We start from the raw sequence: 20476 nt of genomic DNA on the forward strand, positions 1-20476 counted from the left end.
ACCTGCAGAAATACACATTAACAACATCCCAGATAAACACCTGCAAACACACTCAAACAACATCTAAAGATAATCACCTGCAGAAACACACACTATCATCCCTAGATAAACACCTGCAGAAATACACATTAACAACATCCCAGATAAACACCTGCAAACACACTCAAGCAACATCTAAAGATAAGCACCTGCAGAAACACACACTATCATCCCTAGATAAGCACCTGCAGAAATACACATTAACAACATCCCAGATAAACACCTGCAAACACACTCAAACAACATCTAAAGATAAACACCTGCAGAAATATACATTAACAACATCCTAGATAAACACCTGCAAACACACTCAAACAACATCTAAAGATAAGCACCTGCAGAAACACACACTATCATCCCTAGATAAACACCTGCAAAAATACACATTAACAACATCCCAGATAAACACCTGCAAACACACTCAAACAACATCTAAAGATAAGCACCTGCAGAAATACACATTAACAACATCCTAGATAAACACCTGCAAACACACTCAAGCAACATCTAAAGATAAGCACCTGCAGAAACACACACTATCATCCCTAGATAAACACCTGCAGAAATACACATTAACAACATCCCAGATAAACACCTGCAAACACACTCAAACAACATCTAGAGATAATCACCTGCAGAAACACACACTATCATAGATAATCACCTGCAGAAACACACACTATCATAGATAATCACCTGCAGAAACACACACTATCATAGATAAACACCTGCAGAAATACACATTAACAACATCCTAGATAAACACCTGCAAACACACTCAAACAACATCTACAGATAAACACCAGCAAACATACACAAATAAATATGTGCAGAAACACACATTAACATCATCCACAGATGTTCAACTCTGGATGATTCTGACAAAAATTATGAGAAAGTGGTGTAACTTGTTGTGGTTGTGGTGTAACGGGTGATAGATAATGTTGACAAGTATGTGAATATAATGGCTCTAGGTTATTTACAAAGTGTCCAGCAAAATAATTTGAAAACTAAAGCCATACTTGCATGTGTGAAAGATTCATCTAGACATGCATATAAATTTGATTTTATTATCCAATGCAATGACATTTAGACAGTTGTGCAACCACACTGGAATTCTTCAATCCAAATTATATTACAGCATAGATAAGACAAGTATCAGACCCTCAGGTGAGTATATAAATAAATAAAGAGAGAGAAACAAATGAAATTGTTGAAAAAAAGAAGAATGAAAAAAGTCTTCATCTTTAAAAAATGATCACACTGTATTGTTCACCATTAAACACTAGAGGGAGCTTCAATAGCACTTTTTCTTCAGTCTACGACCAAAATACTCAACACACACACACACACACACACACACACACACACACACAGAGAAACACTCGCACACAAACAGAGCTGCTGATAGGGAGCAGATACTGACAACTGAAGCTTCAAGCACTTTTGTCTCTTTGCTTGAAGACTTCTGCATTTAGCCCTCAGTCTAGCGTTTTCTCTTTTGATATATCCACCTTGATATTTTCTGTCTTGAGCATTTTTTGAGGACACGAGAGAATCAGGGATGTCACTGATGTCAAACCAGGCACAACAGTTCTTAACGTGTTTGTGTTTAGGTCATAGGTTTGATTTCTAAGACTTACAAATAAGTCACTTTAGATAAAAATGTTTGCCAAATGCATACATGTTAATATAATATGTATGCATACATGTTTGATTTTACATAAGTGTGAATGAGAATTGAGTGCTAAGGTGGAGAGGAAGATATTCAGCGATTAACAGATAGCTAAAACAAGCTATCATATGGCTTCAGAAGACTTGAAATATAGCACACAAGTTGTATTTAAATTGAAAAGTACTTTGTGTATTGTTCTTCCTTCAGTTAAATCCACAAATATATTCTGACCCAACAACTTCCATACACACACACACACAAACACACACATGTTAGTCTACCTATCATTATGAGGACTTTCCATAGACATAATGACTTTTATACTGTATAAACTATAGATTCTATCCTCTAAACCTAACACAACCTCTAAACCTAACCCTCACAGAAAACCTTCTGCATTTTTACATTTTCAATAAAACATTGTTTAGTATGATTTTTAAGCGATTTGAATTATGGGGACACTAGAAATGTCCTCATAAATCACATTTATAGCATAATACCCTTGTAATTACTAATTTGTAACTTACAAAATTGTCCTCGTAAATCACAAAAACACGCACACACACACACACACACACACACACACACACACACACACAGATACACACACACACCCACACCACTGGGACATCTTTCCAGGAATTATCACCCTCTCATCCTCTCCTCTACATTACCCGAGTTCCTCCTCAATGCCACGATCTATTTCCCTCTTACATGAGCGGATAGAGGTAACACAGTTAAGGCTAATCTCATTTCTGTCTATGCACAGAATACTGAGGCTTTCTGACCCCATTATAGCCCTACACTTCCCAGGTGTCCCTGAGGGCAAGATTCAGATGAGAAAAGCAGAGCGCTCATGAATACATGAGCAGCAGATATGTGCTGTTCCACAGACACTAAGCACAATGCCAGACAAAAATAAAAGATGGCAGAAGTCTCGACAGAGTGAAATATCTGTCGCTGATCTGTGAAAGTGTGGATGAATCCATAATGGCTGGCTGACTGTCATGAAAAAGTCTATATCAGCAAATAACAGATTTTGTTATGTGTTTAAGTGAAGTTTTAGGATGATGTGACACGGCAATGGCTGTTAAAGTTGAATGGGGGTAACGTATTTATGATTTATGGAAGGAATAGAGGCACTGCATCTGGAAAAACATGCACTTAGTTGATTGTGAATTTACTGAATTGTGGAAAACACAATGAGTGCAAGCAAAATTAACTTTGTGACAAATCAATGGTGAGCAAACTGAGAAAATGTACCAACCCTACATACTGTATTTCTTACTGTCCATTATTATTATTATTAGGGCCCAAGCACTGCAAGTGCAGAAGGGGCTTTGTATTGCCACCTAGAAGATGGATATGCTCTGGAATTTGAAATACTCCTCCTGGGGATTTCATGTTACAGGTACAAAATGTAGGAAACATCATGCAAAGACATTTACAATGCTAAATTGCGAACGTATTTTTGATATATCGAATGGGGGGGGGGGGGTCTTTTGCGAGGTAGTGAACGGTCAGGCTCATATATGGGGTCATATTCACGCTTGACCACATATCTGTTGTCAGTGCAAAATTACTTATTTCCTGGAGTTCTCTTTGCACCTCATCATTTACCTTACTATACAAGGCCGGAACAGCTGTTTGAGAGAAGTACTTTCTCCCAGGCAACTCGTACTGTTTGTCGAAAGTATGCAACATTTCTTTAAATTAACTTTTTTCCACTGTCGGAAGGGTACCATTCCTAATACCAAATATCGAGTCACACTATCTGTTAGTACTCTCCATTTGTCGCAGTCTTTTTTATATTTAGTCAGCCTTGGAAAATGCCTCGGCCATATTCAACTGCCTCTGACCAGATGTGGATGGTTGAGCGGCAGCAGAAGCAGTGGTTAATCCAAGGCGCGTAAACCGCGGGGTGGTTAATCTTCAGATGGTTACGGAGATTGGTGGTGTTGGCATTTGTAACAAATACCGTCTTTCGCATATTCTGCACACAGGCTCATCAAGATTTTCTGGTTTCCGTTGCCATCTGGTTTAAACCGAAATGTGCCCATATAGGCGATGTAACATTATTTTTCTAGCGAGATCCATCTGTTTTACCTTTCTTCACGAAGTTCTCACATGTAAAGTGGCGGCTACTGCAGCAGGCAGCGCGTCCGCTCCCATGCACCACGCGATCACGCGGCTGTGCGTATCGCACTCAAAAATAGCCTAATGAAAAATCATTCATCATATCATAGTCATAATAATTATAATGCCGATATTATTTCAGAATAGAAATATTATAGGCACTTTATTAGGGATGTATATAACAAAACAGGCGGACAGTGTAGGCCTATTTAATTGCTCTAGAAAGTAATGTGCCGCACGCCTCAGTGGTCCGTTGGATTGCGAGTTTAAAAGTTAAAGTTAAACTGTTGTTTTTAATTAGTATTTAAACATTCTCTATGATTATTTTTTTTTTGTAAAAAATATTTTAATTACACGTTTTGGCGGTTATGGAGTTCTAATGACGGTTTTCAACTATAACCGTCGGTCTCACGGTTATATAATAACCGTCACACCCCTATGTGTAACTACATGCTTCAGTTAACTATGATTATCAAAAGAACAACAGATAAAGTTAAAAATCTGTTAAAGATGGCTAGCAAAATAACAACGCCATGAACTGCTTTTAATTTTAAATCATTTAAATATGAATTATACAGTATTAAGAAGGTAGCAACATATGTGCCGCAGTGATGTACTTGAACAATGAATAGGCGGTGAGCTCTCCTCGTTGCTGCAAGTTCCATAGTTTGCGCTCTTTTCAGTCGAATCTCATAGAAAAATGCAAACAAATGTGTCCCCACTCAAAATATACATCCATTGAGGTGGATTGCAGACATTCTATTTGAATTAAAATACACAGTTCCATAAGGACAGATTAGAACCTTTAACCTTTTACGCAATGAGTGAATTAATTACCACTAGACCACCCAGTCAGACTCACATAGAGATAAAGTTATCAAATGTATTATGTTAAATATTTATTTTAGAGCTTGAATTGATCATCAATAATTACTTTTTATGAAAGCATCGCATTTAAAATAATCTTTTACTAGCGTTCATTGTTGCTGTGCGACTTTAAATGCCATGTATCATGAGCATGCCGTTGTTATTTTGACAGCCATCTTAAACTGATCTTTTACTTTATATGTTGTTCTTTTGATAAACAAAGTTAACTGATGAACACAGTTATACATACTTAGACTGTACATAACAGACTGCACATGTGCGAGAGTTTGATGAAAGAGGGATCCCTTCTAGTGATGGGAAGATCTGATCATTTTACTTGAATTTATAATCTTGTTCAGCAAAATTAACGAATCTTTATTCAAGTAATTTAATTCATTTGAGCAGAATTAAATTAAAATGTTACATTTTCAATAGCAAGGTTGTTAACAGCATATTCAGTTATTATGCACTAAAATATTTACATGTAAGTGCATTTACAATGTAATTAACACAATTACAGAGGTATATAATGATGATGCAGCAAATTGCATCGAAAATTTGAGAAAAGCCACAGCAAATTCAGACATTTTGTAATCCCAGTTAGCCAAAGTACGTGGCCATTTCCTAACTGCACCGTAATTTGATGACCAAACTTTCGTCATGGCAGTGTAATGGATTATGTTGTGACAACCAGAAAAGTGAAATTCCTGTATTCATTGCTACAACATAGTTTTAGAACGGTGCCAGTCTGTCATGACAACATTGTGGCAACATTGTGGATAAATAGTGTTGTGGAAGTTTGGAGAAATCAGAAGAGAGTCCATTGAAGGTGGTGTGGTGCGAAGCAAAGCCCAGATGATATACTCCCTGAGACGCTCACACTGTTGCCTACATGACCTGCCAGTCAAACCATTAATAGAGATCTATTGACCGGATTGATTTAGGTAAATATCCAATGTGCAATGTGTATTCTGTGGAGACCACTGATTTTGATGTTTTGGATTAAATGGTTGTGTTAGGATTTCCCTTTTAGGGTGCTGTTCTCCTCCAGACCAGCAGAGGGTGCTCGTCCAAGACCTTCCATGCCATGTTCTTCTCCTCTCCTGCAGATGGCACTAACACCCCTAACCCAGTTAAACCATCCACTCATTAACCCTCATTCCCTTCACCTGTGCTTAGCCATAAATAAGCCTGCTTGTTTTTCACCAAGGTGTTCAGTATTGAGCCTTTGTACCCTGTTCCTCATGTGACCAGCCCTAACCTAAGTTTCACTCTAGTTGTACTTATTGATCCATGTTTCTCTTTGTTTCTCAGTTTTGTGGAAGCTTGGCTTACCCAGTTTATTTGTACTTTGCTATTCTCTACAATTAAAAGATTATATTTGTTTTGGGAAGAAACACAAGAATCCACACTCTTTGCTTTTCTGCTCTTGGGTTCAACTATCGGGGCTCAGCTTAGTGGTAGAACACCATACACTTGAGCACTACAGACCCAGGTTCTATCCCCGCCTATGACAGCCCCATCACAGGTTGAGATCATTTTCATCAATCGACCCTCAACGATAGGCTCATTTGAGATGTCAAATGTCTCGCCTTGAAAGCACACGAGAGCAGGTTGGTGCAGGAGATCGCTGGGATTGAGATTACTTTGGAAGTTACTTTTGGAACCTGTTGGCCAGTGACAGTTATCAGGTTTAAAAGTCCTCTTTAAAAGATCCAAACTTTGTGGAGTGAAAAAGGACCCAGTTCTCTTTGCATTCACAGTCTTAAAGCTTGTAAGTAGGCTAAGATCTGTTTTTGGTCCACTTTACCAGTTACGGGGTCTCAATCCTTTTTGCATTCATACACTGTCATTTGTGGGACCACGCCCACTTAAAAAAAATATTTTATTTATTATTATTATTATTATTATGGCTATATTTAATGTTAAGAGTATAGATAGCTCTACATATTAACTTATAAACATGTTTAATGCTCTTGCGTTGAATAAGCGGCATAAGAACATGTGTCTACAGTATAGTCAATATAACTTAATTCTATATTATTACAAAGAAAAGTAATATAACAGAATTGAATGCATTGTATTTTTATATAAAATACTGGATTTAGAGGCAAAATTCAGCATAAAATCATTGTCTTATTAATGACAAACAATGAGATTAATCACAATATGTTTAATTTACTGACACCCTCTGGTTACTTCCATTCATAGATCGTAAATTCTTAACTTCTATGTGGATTTCAAGCCATCTGGTTAAACCATCAAATCTTCATTTGCACAAAACACTAAAAGACCTTTGAGTTTGTTTGTGTGCAGTTTATAATCATTTGAATATGCATCTCCCACTGTCATATCAATAGAAACAAAGCAAGCAGCTCGTCCCTTCTCTGATGGTCTCGGGCTTGGTTTGCTTTTAAGGGGTCTGAGATCGTTTGGTGTGTTCACATATGGGCCAAGTGTGAAAACACGTTTAGAATGATATATTGAATGGTGTAGCCATGGCGAGGCAATAGGCTACATTTATGGGAAATAAGGTAAATAGTAAGTTTCTCATATCTTCTGTGTGCACTCACAGATTTAGATCAAACTTGAGTAGTATGTTTGGTCATGTCGGCTAATCGCATTGATGTGGCTATTGTGGGTCATGGTCGTAGTGCCACCAACTGACAACAGGAAGTGTGACACTTTCTGTTACTTTGAAATAGTCTTCTTATGCTGCGTTCACACCGGACGCGAATAGCGCGTCAGGCGCGAGTGATTTCAATGTTAAGTCAATGCAAAGACGTGTTACGCGCGTAACAAATTCCTGCGGCGCGAATGAGGCGTAGAGCTCGGCGCGGTAGACGCGACTACGCCTCATTCAGCGTCAAGTTCGCTGAATTGAGCGTCTGGCGCTACGCCGAATGGTGCATTTTGTGCATTCACGCGTTTGACGCGAATCGCGTCTGCCGCCCGAAGTTGAAAAATCTGAACTTTGGCGTCAATTCGCCGCGTTAACCAATCAGGAGCCTAGCTGCCTGCTGTCACTCAGGAGGTAAAGTGATGTAAACCCCCGCTCGGACTCTTTCATTATTATTGTAATGTAAAGACAACCAACATTAGTGTCTGGACAGTGTTGAATAAGGAAAAAAACACAGGACAGGTTAATTACTTTTGGAGGCTGGCTCCATTTATCATCAAAACAAAAATAAATAATTTAACCTGCTATACTACCATGGAAAACCTGACATTTTTAAAAAGTCTCAACTTAATAAATGTGTATGTTGTGGACCTGACATCCTGGAACTGGGGCTGACAACCTGGGGAAAAAGAATAATAATGGACTATTTTTAGATAGTTTAGCTCTTTATAGGTTTGTGGGTGGTTTCACGCGCGTAAATTTCGCTTCAAACTTTTGTTTTTTACGCGCGTCAATTTCGCTCTTGACGCGCGAATGGATTCAAAGTGGTCAAGCGTATAACTAGACGCGGTAGGCGCGAATTTGACGCGCTATTCGCGTCCGGTGTGAACGTAGCATTATATAAACCTTCTCAAATTAATTCACCAACCATTCTTTGTTTACCTAGAGCCACCAGATGGTGATGGTGCCATAGTGCTTGGGCCCATCAATGCAATAGTTGTTAATATTCCTTTCTTCCTATATTTGTGTTTTTTGAGGCACTTGGCATGCATGCACACACATCAGAGTTGTAGGCCATTAGGGCTAGGAAAAACTTGCGAGGGGGAGGGGCTCTGTAGCACCCCTTTTAAAATGGGTGTGTAAGACGCCTCTGTAGCACCCCCATTTTTACCTATAGTCACCAAACTTAGTACATATATAGTTCTCATCAAGCCGGACAACTTACATAATTACAGTCATTTGCTACGCCCAACAGGAAGTCAGCCAATTTGGATTTTCTGAAAATCGCAAGCTCTGAACTTTTAACTACTCCTCCTAGGGGATTCATGTGACTGGCACCAAATTTGTGCAACATCATGCCAAGATATTGTAGATGCTAAATTGCGAATGGATTTTTGATCTTCGGAAGGTCCAGGTGTCGCCATGACAAAGCAATACATTTATTTCTAAAAATGTGAAACAGGAAGTTCCTTATATCATCTGTGTGAATTGTATGATTTTTATGAAAATGCAGCGGTATGTTTTGTAATAGGGGCTGATCACATGGACATGGCTATTATGGGTCACGGTCAGAGTGCATCACCTGGCAGCAGGAAGTGTGGCTCTTAAAACAGACTTATATATATATATATATATATATATATAGTCCTCTTATATTTACTCAAATTGCTTCAAAATTGTTTAGAGTTATGTCAAATGCCAAATGCATTTGCCCACCTTGCATGGTTTTCTGAAAGCCACCAGGTGGATATGGACAAGATGTGCTTGGGCCCGTCATCACTGCTCTCAGCTATATTTATTATTATTATTTATTTATTATTTGGAAAGTTGTGGAAATGTAATAGTGCCATTTTTTTTCTGATGTTGGAGTAAATGGGTTAGCAAAAATTATGTTTGTAGTGGAAGCCCATTCACTCCCATTCACAGCTATCAAAGTTTACCCCGCAATCGTTTACTTCTGCACTCCAAGCCCCAGAAGGGTGAAAAGGGTCCATTAGGGACAAACGGGTCTAAAGTGAAATTAAAAACATGATCTTGCTTGGCGGTGATATGGCACTCTCAATGTGGGAGCACGGATTTACTATTAAGTATTATCCATTTTCAATGGCCAAAAACTAAATGTGGGTCTCATGGTATGAAGTGTTTTCTTGTCCAACAAAACAAAGGTCTGAGGCCTGTTGCAGGAAACCGGTTTCAGTGGCTACCCAGGTAAGTTTTTTTTTCAGTCTCAAAAAGGTCAGTTTTTAATGGTGTTAATCGCCATTATAACACTGCACAGCTAACCTTCACTGGAGCAGGTTTTGCTCTGTGTTACAAATAGCAGACAGATACTGAACAAATCAGCTGTGAGTGAAGTGACATCTCTGATGCATTTCTTTAAATACTGTACCTGTATGCAGTGTGTAATGCCAAAACCTCTGGAAAAAATACTGTGTAAAATGTTTTGTAAGGTGATTCTCATTACAAAAAGACACATTTATTGTGTGATGTATATAAAAGCTTTTACATATTAGTAGGGCTGGGATAAACAGCCCTACCAATTCTCGTGTGGAAAGTATGGTGCGGTGGTAGATCCAGCCTCGAAAGGGGGGAGTTGCTACAGCACGGCGACCGAGGCAGCTGTAACTGCCTAAGGGAGACACGGGGGTCCGCTCGTAAGGGGACAGAACCGTGGAATTACACACAGGGGGAGTCCGAGCAGGAGGCCTTACCTGTGGAGCACCTATACCAGTACAGGGTAGCCATCAGGGTACCCGCAGTGGCTTGGGTCGGCGAGATCCTCCGCTGAACCACGGACCCGGAGGGCTGGAGAGGAATCGACCAGGGGCCCGACTCGGAGTGGGGCGCCCTGGGAAGAAGGCGCACTACTTTACCTTGACGTCAGGAAAAGGGAGCTGGGCGCAAGCGATCCACCTGGCCGGTCGGTCTACATGTTACCGAGTTCTACGGGCTCGGACCTGAGAAAACATGAGACGCAACCGACTCAACGCGGAGGTTGTAAAACCTTGCGAAGGTGTTGAGTGTTGCCCAACCCGCGGCTCTACAGATGTCTGCTAGGGAGGTGCCCTTGGCCAGTGCCCACGAGGACGCAACACCCCTTGTTGAGTGAGCTCGGACCCGCAAGGGTAGGGGCATGGCCTGGGTGTGATAAGCCAGTGTGATGGCGTCGACAACCCAGTGGGCGAGCCTCTGTTTGGAGACGGCATTCCCTTTCTGCCGTCCCCCAAAGCAGACAAAGAGCTGCTCAGAGCGTCTGGTGCTCTGTGTGCGGTCCAGGTAAATGCGCAGGGCGCACTGGACACAGCTACTGAAAGGGCTGGGTCTGCCTCCTCCGGGGCAGCTTGCAGGTTCACTACCTGATCTCGGAATGGTGTGGTAGGAACCTTGGGCACATAGCCCGGTCGCGGTCTTAGGATCACAGACGTATCTGCCGGACCTAACTCCAGGCAAGTGTCGCTGACAGAGAACGCTTGCAGGTCCCCGACCCTCTTAATGGAGGCGAGCGTGATCAGCAGGGCCGTCTTAAGAGAGAGGGCCCTGAGTCCAACTGATTCGAGCGGCTCGAAGGGAGGTCTCTGGAGTCCTGCCAAGACTACCGAGAGTTCCCAGGAGGGAACTAGGCCTGGCCGGGAGGGATTCAACCTCCGGGCGCCTCTCAGGAACCTGAGGATCAGATCGTGCTTACCCAAAGACTTGCCGTCTACAGGATCGTGGTGGGCGGCGATAGCAGCAACATACACCTTGAGGGTGGACGGGGACAGCCTCCTGTCCAGCCTCTCCTGTAGGAACAGAAGCACTGACCTAATTGCGCATCTCTGCGGGTCTTCGGGCTCGGGAAGAACACCAATCTGCGAACAAGCGCCACTTTAGGGAATAAAGGTGCCTGGTAGAGGGGGCTCTGGCTTGGTTGATGGTATTCACAACGGTCGCCAGTAAGCCGGCTAGCTCTTCCGCGTCCCATCCAGGGACCAGACGTGGAGGTTCCAGAAGTCTGGGCGCGGGTGCCAGAGCGTGCCCCGTCCCTGAGAGAGGAGGTCCTTTCTCAGGGGAATTCGCCAGGGAGGAGCTGTCGTGAGGAGCCTGAGTTCCGAGAACCAAGCCCCGAGGGCCAGCTGTGTGCCAGCGCGTCTGTCCTGAGGGGAGCCTCTGTTAGGGCGTAGCAGAGCGGGCAGTGGGAGGTTTCCTGGGCGGCGAACAGGTCTACCTGGGCCTTGCCAAACCATTCCCAAATCAGCTGGACCGACTGGGGGTGAAGCCTCCACTCCCCGCCGGGCAGGCGTTGTCGTGATAGCGCGTCCGCTACGACGTTGAGCTTGCCGGGGATGTGAGTGGCACGCAGCGACTTGAGTCGCTGCTGGCTCCATAGGAGGAGACGGCGGGCGAAGTTGTGACATGTGGCGGAGCGTCGCCGCCTTGGCGATTATGTACGCCACCACCGTGGTGCTGTCCGATCTCACGAGGACATGTTTGTCCCGAACTAACGGGAGGAACTTCCTGAGAGCAAGAAGGACGGTCAGCAACTCCAGGCAATTGATGTGCCAACGCAGCGGGCCCTTTCCAACGGCCCGCTGCTGCGTGCCCGCTGCACACGGCACCCCACCCGGACCGGAGGCGTCGGTTGTGACCAGGACGTGTCGGGACACCTGCTGCAGGGGCACTCCTGCCCATAAAAAGCAGAGGTCTGTCCAGGGTCGGAGTGTTTTGAGGCAGGCGGGGTGATCCTTACCCGATGCGTGCCGCGGTGCCATGCTTGTCTCGGGACTCGAGTCTGGAGCCAGTGCTGGAGTGGTCTTATATGCATCAACCCCAGCGGCGACCGCCATGGAGGACGCCATATGCCCCAGGAGCCTCTGGAAAAGTTTTAGAGGGACCACTGTGCCTGGCTTGAAGGAAGCGAGGCAGTCCAGCACCGACTGAGCATGCTCGCTCGTGAGACATGCTGTCATTGAGACTGAGTCTAACTCCAACCCGAGAAAGAGATGCTCTGAACCGGAGTGAGCTTGCTCTTTTCCCAGTTGACCTGAAGCCCCAAGCGGCTGAGGTGCCGGAGCACCTGGTCTCTGTGTGTGCATAGTAACTCTCGAGAGTGTGCTAGGATGAGCCAGTCGTCGAGGTAGGTGAGAATCGCGGATGCCGGCTACTCGTGAGCGGGCAAGGGCCGCCTCTGCGACTTTCGTGAAGACGCGAGGGGACAAAGACAGGCCGAAGGGGAGGACTTTGTACTGAAACGCCTGGCCGTCGAACGCGAACCGTAAGAAGGGTCGGTGTCATGGCAGAATTGAGACGTGGAAGTACGCGTCCTTCAGGTCCACCGCTGCGAACCAATCTAGATGCTGAACGCCAGCCAGAATATTTCTCTGCGTAAGCATTTTGAACGGGAGTTTTAACAAGGCCCGATTGAAAACTCACAAGTCCAGGATTGGTCGTAAGCCGCCGCCTTTCTTGGGTACAATGAAGTAAGGGCTGTAGAAACCCTTCCTCATTTCAGTTGGAGGGACGGGCTCTACCGCGCCCTTGGCTAAGAGGGTCGCGATTTCCGTGCGCAGGGAACTGGTGTGCTCGCCGTGTACCGCGGAAAGCGGACGCTCCTGAAGGGGACGGAGCCGGGCAAACTGAATTGCGTAACCGAAGTCGAATAGTCCGGTGCAGCCAGCGTGATGCGTTGGGAAGCTAAAGCCACGCTTCCCAGCTCTGCGCTAGGGGCACCAAAGGGACGAGTATTTTGGATGTACCGGCGGGGCCTCGCAGTGGGGCGGAACAGGTAATGCAGCGTCGGGCGACCGTTCGCGGCCTGAGGCTGAGGTGCTGAGAATAGACTCAAAGCACTTACCTTTCTCCAGCGCCCGGCAGGGGCGGGTTCTTGACTGAGGAGGAGGTCTGATGTTGGCGTCCTCTGGACTCGCCTGAACCGGCCGGCCGGGGGACAGTCATGGGCAGGCGGAAGGCGGGATCGCCGCGTCCGGTGTACCGGGACTGTTGTGATCTGAAAGCACATTGCCGTGAAAACGAGGTGACCCAGAGGCAAAGGAAATAGCTCTTTTATTGAGAATGCGGGTACCACAGCCCCCGTCAGGGGGTGTGGCAAATGAAAAAACAAAGGATTCTCCTCCCGGCCCTCCACCGGGGGACGGAGCAGTCTTACCACCTCCGGAGCTAACGTCTCAGGAACGCTTGGGAGCCTTCCGGGTCCTGGAGGGGGTTCGTGAGACAGGGGGCGTGTGCGGCCTGTGGAGTGCTCGACGCTGGGGCTGAGAGCTGGGCCCGGGTTGAGGCGGAGCAGGAGCTGGTTTCCTCGCAGGGGGACGCCCTCGGCGGGCAGACGGGGCAGGGCCCGCAGCGGCAGGTCTGCGGCGGGGCATGATGTGCGAAATGGCCTCCGTCTGCTTCTTCACCGTGGAGAACTGTTGGGCAAAGTCCTCGACGGTGTCACCGAAAAGGCCAATCTGGGAGACAGGTGCGTCCAGGAAGCGGTTTTTGTCAGCCTCACGCATCTCGACCAGGTTGAGCCAAAGATGGCGTTCCTGGACCACTAGGGTGGCCATCGTCTGTCCGAGTGCCTGCGCTGTGGCCTTCGTCGCTCTCAGGGCAAGGTCGGTCGCTGAGCGCAGTTCCTGCAGCACATCAGGATCAAGTCCACCCCGTGCATGTTTCTGAGAGCTTTGGCCTGGTGGACTTGCAGGAGGGCCATCGCATGCAGGGCGGAGGCAGCGCGTCCAGCCGTAGCGTAAGCCTTCGCGTTAAGCGAGGATGTTGTCCTACAGGGCTTGGATGGGAGTACGGCGCGACCCCGCCAGGAGGTAGGGCTACCGGGGCATAGATGGTGCGCATCTGCCCTATCAACCTGGGGAATCGCGTCGTACCCATGGCGCTCTCCGCCGTCGAGGGTGGAGAGAGTGGAGCGGGTGGCACCTAGACGAGCGGAGAGTGGGGCTCTCCACGTAGACGTCAGCTCATCATGCACCTCCGGGAAGAAAGGGACCGGGGATGCGAGGCCACGAACGGCGCTGCCCCCAGGAACCAATCATCCAACCAAGAAGGCTGTGGGGAGGATGGAGGGTTCCAGTCCAACCCCACGCTCAAGGCGGCCCGGGCAAGCATGTCGGACATCTGAGCGTCGGCCTCAGCCTGGGCCTGCTGGCCCGGCGGCAGTCCAGGGAGTCCTCGGCATCAGACACCGCGACTCTCCGATGCAGCGGCGAGCTCATCTGCTTCGGACTTGGGAGGATAGACAGCCGGGCCGTGAGGCGAGCCGCTATCGCCGCGAGCATGGACGGAGACCAGCGAGCGTGTCGGGGAACGGGAGGTTTGAGGGGGGTTACCCGGCGAAACTGCACCCGCTGCCGCCCCCACATCGCCCCCAGCGCCAACCGCACGGTCCTTAATCCCGTGGGAAGAAGGAGCAATGCGGGGTGCAGCTGGGGTGGCTTGCTTTCTGTTGAGAACATGAACCATCCACAAACGCCGCCTCGGTGTGATCGCGGGCCAAACACACGAGACAGCGCCTGTGGCGGTCTGAAGCAGAGAGCACTCTACCGCATCCAGGAACGACACAGGGGCGGAAAGGCATCTTGAAAAAGACGCGTCCTTAAAAGGACATTCAACGCCGCTGTGTTTGCTCTTTTAGAGAAAATTACTCTTTTAGTAAAAACTCTTTTAATACACAGTGTGTGTGTGTAGCGTGTCTCGCGCTTGTCGAGCTCAGGGGCAACAATGCACGCCGTGCACTGAGAAGGAGAAAGCCGCTGTTGTGCGCCATCAAGATCCAACAGCATGCAGATCGTCAGAGGAAAACAGGAACGTTTAAGTGGCGTGTAACTCGCAGCAAACTGCAGACAGACCATCGGCTCCGAAGAAATTTTCTGAATGAACTCCCGCATTTGCCCCGCTTAAATACCCGTATGTCCGGGGGCGGGGTATGCAAATACTGACTGCCAACTCCCATTGGCCCTTTTCAATAAGATCAGAGGTGAATATCGGCGCTCAAGAGAGACCCCTAGTGTCGCTTCTCCGACACAACATGGAGAGAGCGACAGAAGGGGAACTGCATTACCAGGGCACACTGGTGATATATATCACTGCTGTTAAACTCAGAGTGGGGTTCAATGTCAGCTAATTGTAAAGTTAGTATCCCAAATGCTGTCTAATCTACCCCAAAACAGTTAGATAGTCGCACCTGAATTGACAGGTTGTGCCAGCGCGGGAGAGCCGAGCCAAGGTTAATGGGGTTTTAGTTAACCGGATGGTGTACAGATCGCACAGGATATAAATGGAATTGGATGAACGATCGGACTAAGTGGACTAACGATCGGACTATATCACTTAACTGCTCCACTAAGGTGTCGGCCATCTTGAAAAATGGCCGCCATCTTGAAATTTCAAGTGGCTGTGGGTGGCTTATTGTCTAGTGACCCATGGAGACTGCTCATGCCAATTTTCACGCTTGTATCATAAACTGAACGATTCTGCCAAACATAAGCACTTAGCCGCTCCACTAATATGTTTTATATCTATATTAAATTAATAGTGGTGTTGCTAGACTTCTGTGCTTAGCCCACAAGCAATATTATAATATAAAAATAAGAAGAATCCTTCCTTCCATGACTTAAAAAAATGACCACCCTTCCTGTCAAATAATAATTATATTAAGCACAACACTGACAACCAGTTCAGAACTTTATATGAGCAAACGTCAGGCGCACAATAAACTGATCAAACATGTTTTTAATTTAAATTGCAGATCAAAGCGAGAACTTGTCATTGTTCATTGTGTAGAAACTAACACCAACAATAAAATCAAAGTCATTGCAATTGTCATTTATCATAATATTTTGAGAATAAAGTAAAAATTACGCGAATAAATTAGAAGCATTATGAGATTAAAGTCTGTAAATTTTGAGAATAAATCGAAAGGAAATTAACATCCAAGTCATGTGGTGGACAATAACAAAGTGAAGTGTCTGGGTCTTTACATACTGTACAACATCACTAACCAGGAAGATATCTTGGCTATGCAACCGAGCTGAAATTGTGTGAAGTTTTTGCAAGCTCTCTGTTCATGAGGTGTGCATTAGTACAGGGATTTCAACATGTGGGCACCTGTCAAGGGAGGCATGCGGTATAGCCTCAAATGAAGCAAAACATAATTGGGACTGCTGTGAATTATATAGGCCCATTTCAAGACATTGTATGTAGTAACATCCCCTCAATTATAGTATTGTTTTAAGAACAAAAACCAACATAAAAGCAGACCAAAAATCACAACATCAGTCTGGTTCTTTCTCCTGAATAAATGTATTTTCCTACAAAACCGCTGCAGTGTCTACATCCTCCACATCCATCTCTTTTTTTCTTTACATACTTATTTTTTCACACAATATACTACTTTATTCTCACACTGGAATTCTATTTATTCTATTTATTTAATTCTGGAATTTTAACTGTAGCCTGTGCCAGCCAGACATCACTTCTATTACGATGGACTTCAGAGGATGAACTGATGCCAACTCAAACTTTAAGACATGGGATACTCCATGCGCCACTGCCTGAACCTTGAATTTAGGATGGACCTCACCGAAATGACCTGCCAGTTGAAATGCAATGTAACTCATTGATCTCTGCCTGCCTCACATTGGTCTAATGATGAACTATACTCTTAAAATGCAATACACAGAGTATCAATTTATTGCTAACAAAAGCCTTCAACCGCCAACTGACAGAGGACAATGAATCTACGTGATATCCAGGATGAACTTCAAAGACATTAGTCATTCATCTTACAGTTCATACTAAATCTTTGTATAAACACTGACCCTTAACACTTACTTAGTTTACTAATTTTAAACCATGACTTGCACTGAACACAAATAACTAATATTGACATTATAATCATGATGTTAGCCAGAGGTGAACTGGCCCCCACAGTGAGCCTGGTTTCTCCCAAGATTATTTTTATCCATTCATCAACACCTTATGGAGTTTTGTGTTCCTTGCCTTTGGATTGCTCATTGGGATTATAAATACAATTATTACTTAATTGTTTATTTTTATACATAATTTACAATCAAATTTAATCAAACTACACAATGATGACTCTAAGACTTTATAGATATTATAGTTTAGTTTTCTGTAAAAGCATGTAAAATATTACAACTCATGTACGTTGTCTTGCACTCTCTTAGTTTTGTTTTTTGTTTTGTGCGTGTGTGTGATTCTGTTCTAAACCTTAGTGAGCTACGTACCTCGATGTCTCCTGCCTACATAGGCAACTGTCTTCTATAGCAGCATCCTACCTGAAATGATGCCTCATAAGAGAATGATTTTGAATGCTCTACATTTGTGGCAGCTCCGCACATCATTCAAATAGTTCTCCTCAAATGCAGCGCACGCAAGACTCAACTCACAACTGATTTTAATACATGACGCAAGAGAAACGACGCAATCCTCTAATGAGCAAAGATACGCACAGCACACACACACACATTTTGGGTAAAATAGTATTTATTTATTTAAAGGTGCATTCAGCAATTTTTTCCCCATTCAAATTTTTTTTTACTCCTAAAGAAATTAATTTTCATTTTGAAACATGTATAAAATCAATATCTCTCACATGAGATGAGGACTCTAGTCATATCATTAACCTAAGCTGTTTTATTCTACATGGGGCAGGGGCGCCCTCATGGGAGCTGCCATGTTGGAATCATATGGCCAGCTGAATACTACTTACTTAATCTCAGTAACCATCTTGTCATTGAACACTTTCACTCTTGGATTAAATTAATCATGGCTGATTGTGAATAGGGAATTTCCACAATGACATCTGAAACTGAAAACTGTTGATTTAGAATGTTGCTGCATTCAGGCCACTAGATGTCAGTGTAAGCCCAAGATGACACAAACAGAAAGTTACTCAGTGCACCTTTAGCATTAGTAACATATGAAAATGTGCCTTACAGCGGAGACATGTGAAGAAAGAGTTTATGTAGAAACCTACATATATAAAGTTCAGTATGATTTATTGGTCATCTGGCTTTAATTATGATATTTAATTTTTTCAGAGTAACTAGGAATGGGTAAAACAATTATTTTGCACCAACGACAAGGAAAGTGACAATACAAGCAAGTCCAGACATTACAGTAATGAATATAAACATAAAGCAAATAGTAGCAAAATAGCATAATCCTTCCTTTTAATCTCACTATTAAGGTTTATTTTTGATGCATTGTGACATAAATCATGAATTAAGGCATTTTATGTTTTGTTTTATTAATATAGATATAAATAAGTGTATTATAAAAAATATATAAGTTAAAATAAAAAATATTTGGAAGTATTGCATGAAAGTTGCAGTTTTATATTAATGTTGTCATAACTGTATTTCAGTTATTTATAATCCATTTATAAATGATGTATTATTCATTAATTAACCCCTTTATAAACCTGTAACAAAGGGGTGTTGTCATAATATCATTGTTTTATTAAAATTATTGTATAGTTTTCTCTTTATATGTTACTAATTATTTTTGCCCAGAGCTGTATTTGTGAGGACTAACACACAGAGACCTCAACAATGGACCAGGATGTCAAACGATAAGATAATTACAGTCCTTCACAACAGCCATGACCACAGATGAAAATGAACATGCTGTTTATAGACAACACTGCATCAGTGTGCAGCAGTCCATCAGACAGCCATAACTCACACAGACAGCTCACAACCACTCCACTTTAACACTATAACTTACTTTGTATTAAAAAGAATCAGTAGTAGATTGTGTGTATTCACTAGATTTCAAGAAACTGGACAAAAATGTGTGCTTGAAATAGTCATAACAGCCATCAAAGCTCAAAACTGTATAATAATAGTTCAAAACTACAGTTTGCTATTTTAAAATCAGAATTTCTAAACAGCAAGTCAGTTTTAAGGTAGCCACATAAAATTAAGCTGGTTTAGGTTCATGTTACCAGATCACATGCATTTCTAAGCATATGTATGAATGCTAAGTGCCACCCCTCAATAGGATAACTGACAGATATTCAGCAAATAAATATGATCAATATCTATAACCTTTTACTGCACACAACCATCATATTCCACACAAAGTAAATACAACTGAAAGATACAGATTATGAATAATAATGGGGGCATTGCTTAAGCAGTCTAAAATCTATTGTTGAAGGTTGAATATTTTACAAAAACACTGCTTTAATGGGGATGAATTTAGAGATGTACCTTCTCAGAGAGGGTTTTACCATGCTGACAGTTACTGTTAGCACACAAAAGCCCACCCAATTAGGCAGGAAGATCCATCTAACTATGCTGCGTTACATTTTTCACAGTTCTGTGTGCAATATGCATCAGAAGGTTAGATTGTGGGAGACTATAAGTCTGCTAAAACCATGTGTGTCTATAAATGCATCCAAAGCACTGTCCCTAAAACATTTAAGCTAAAAAAGTCACTAGTCTGTCAGATATTGGATAACTAAGTCAAAGAGTTGATCATTTTGACTCATCGCTATTCTAATATCACAGGCCATTTCATTAACAGTGTTGGTGACTGATTTCCTAAAGCATTACCTGGTGAGATGATGTAGAAAAAATCTTTGAACTCATCCATCCAGACTTCAGCCAATCGTCTGTTGTTCTTGTTGATCACGTGACCAGTTCCACCAGGGAAGCTGTAGGGTGTGGCTTTCCGGAATACATGTCCAACATGAGAACATGTGACTATCTCTAAAAATCCACCACACTGCCAGATCTATTTTTAAACACATTCGCACAACAAATACAATCAGAATCAACAATGATCTATAAAACAAGTTCACATACTACAGAGCAGCGGTTCTCAACTGGTTCTGCTTCAGCTCCCAGATTTTACATTGATAAAAAGAGATAAAAACAAAAACCTAGTCTCATAAAAAGAATGTTCTACGTATCGCAGCAGTTTCCTAATGAAATGAACACTAGAGGTGATACAAAAACTGAGCGTTATATTCACATTCACACAAATCGCAACTACATTGGCTGATAATGAATTTATAAACACGTAGTTTTCGCACTATGTTATGATACCGAAACACTTTTACTCTTAACGCATCATTTGAAAAATGATACATTTTAATGCTATTACAGACCAACCTA

The 20476-nt window shown here is 43.5% G+C and overlaps 1 protein-coding gene across 2 annotated transcripts in view; it reads right to left on the bottom strand.

Moving 5' to 3' along the window:
• galnt13 (UDP-N-acetyl-alpha-D-galactosamine:polypeptide N-acetylgalactosaminyltransferase 13) overlaps positions 1–20476 on the bottom strand; it is a 98578-nt gene that overhangs the window by 39887 nt on the left and 38215 nt on the right. For both annotated transcript variants that reach the window (XM_052147838.1, XM_052147839.1), the window contains exon 8: positions 19913–20093. In XM_052147838.1, coding sequence (XP_052003798.1) covers positions 19913–20093 — 181 coding nt within the window. The remainder of the gene's footprint in view (positions 1–19912; positions 20094–20476) is intronic.

The sequence above is a fragment of the Xyrauchen texanus genome, chromosome 18 (assembly GCF_025860055.1).
Source record: "Xyrauchen texanus isolate HMW12.3.18 chromosome 18, RBS_HiC_50CHRs, whole genome shotgun sequence".
NCBI lineage: Eukaryota > Metazoa > Chordata > Actinopteri > Cypriniformes > Catostomidae > Xyrauchen > Xyrauchen texanus.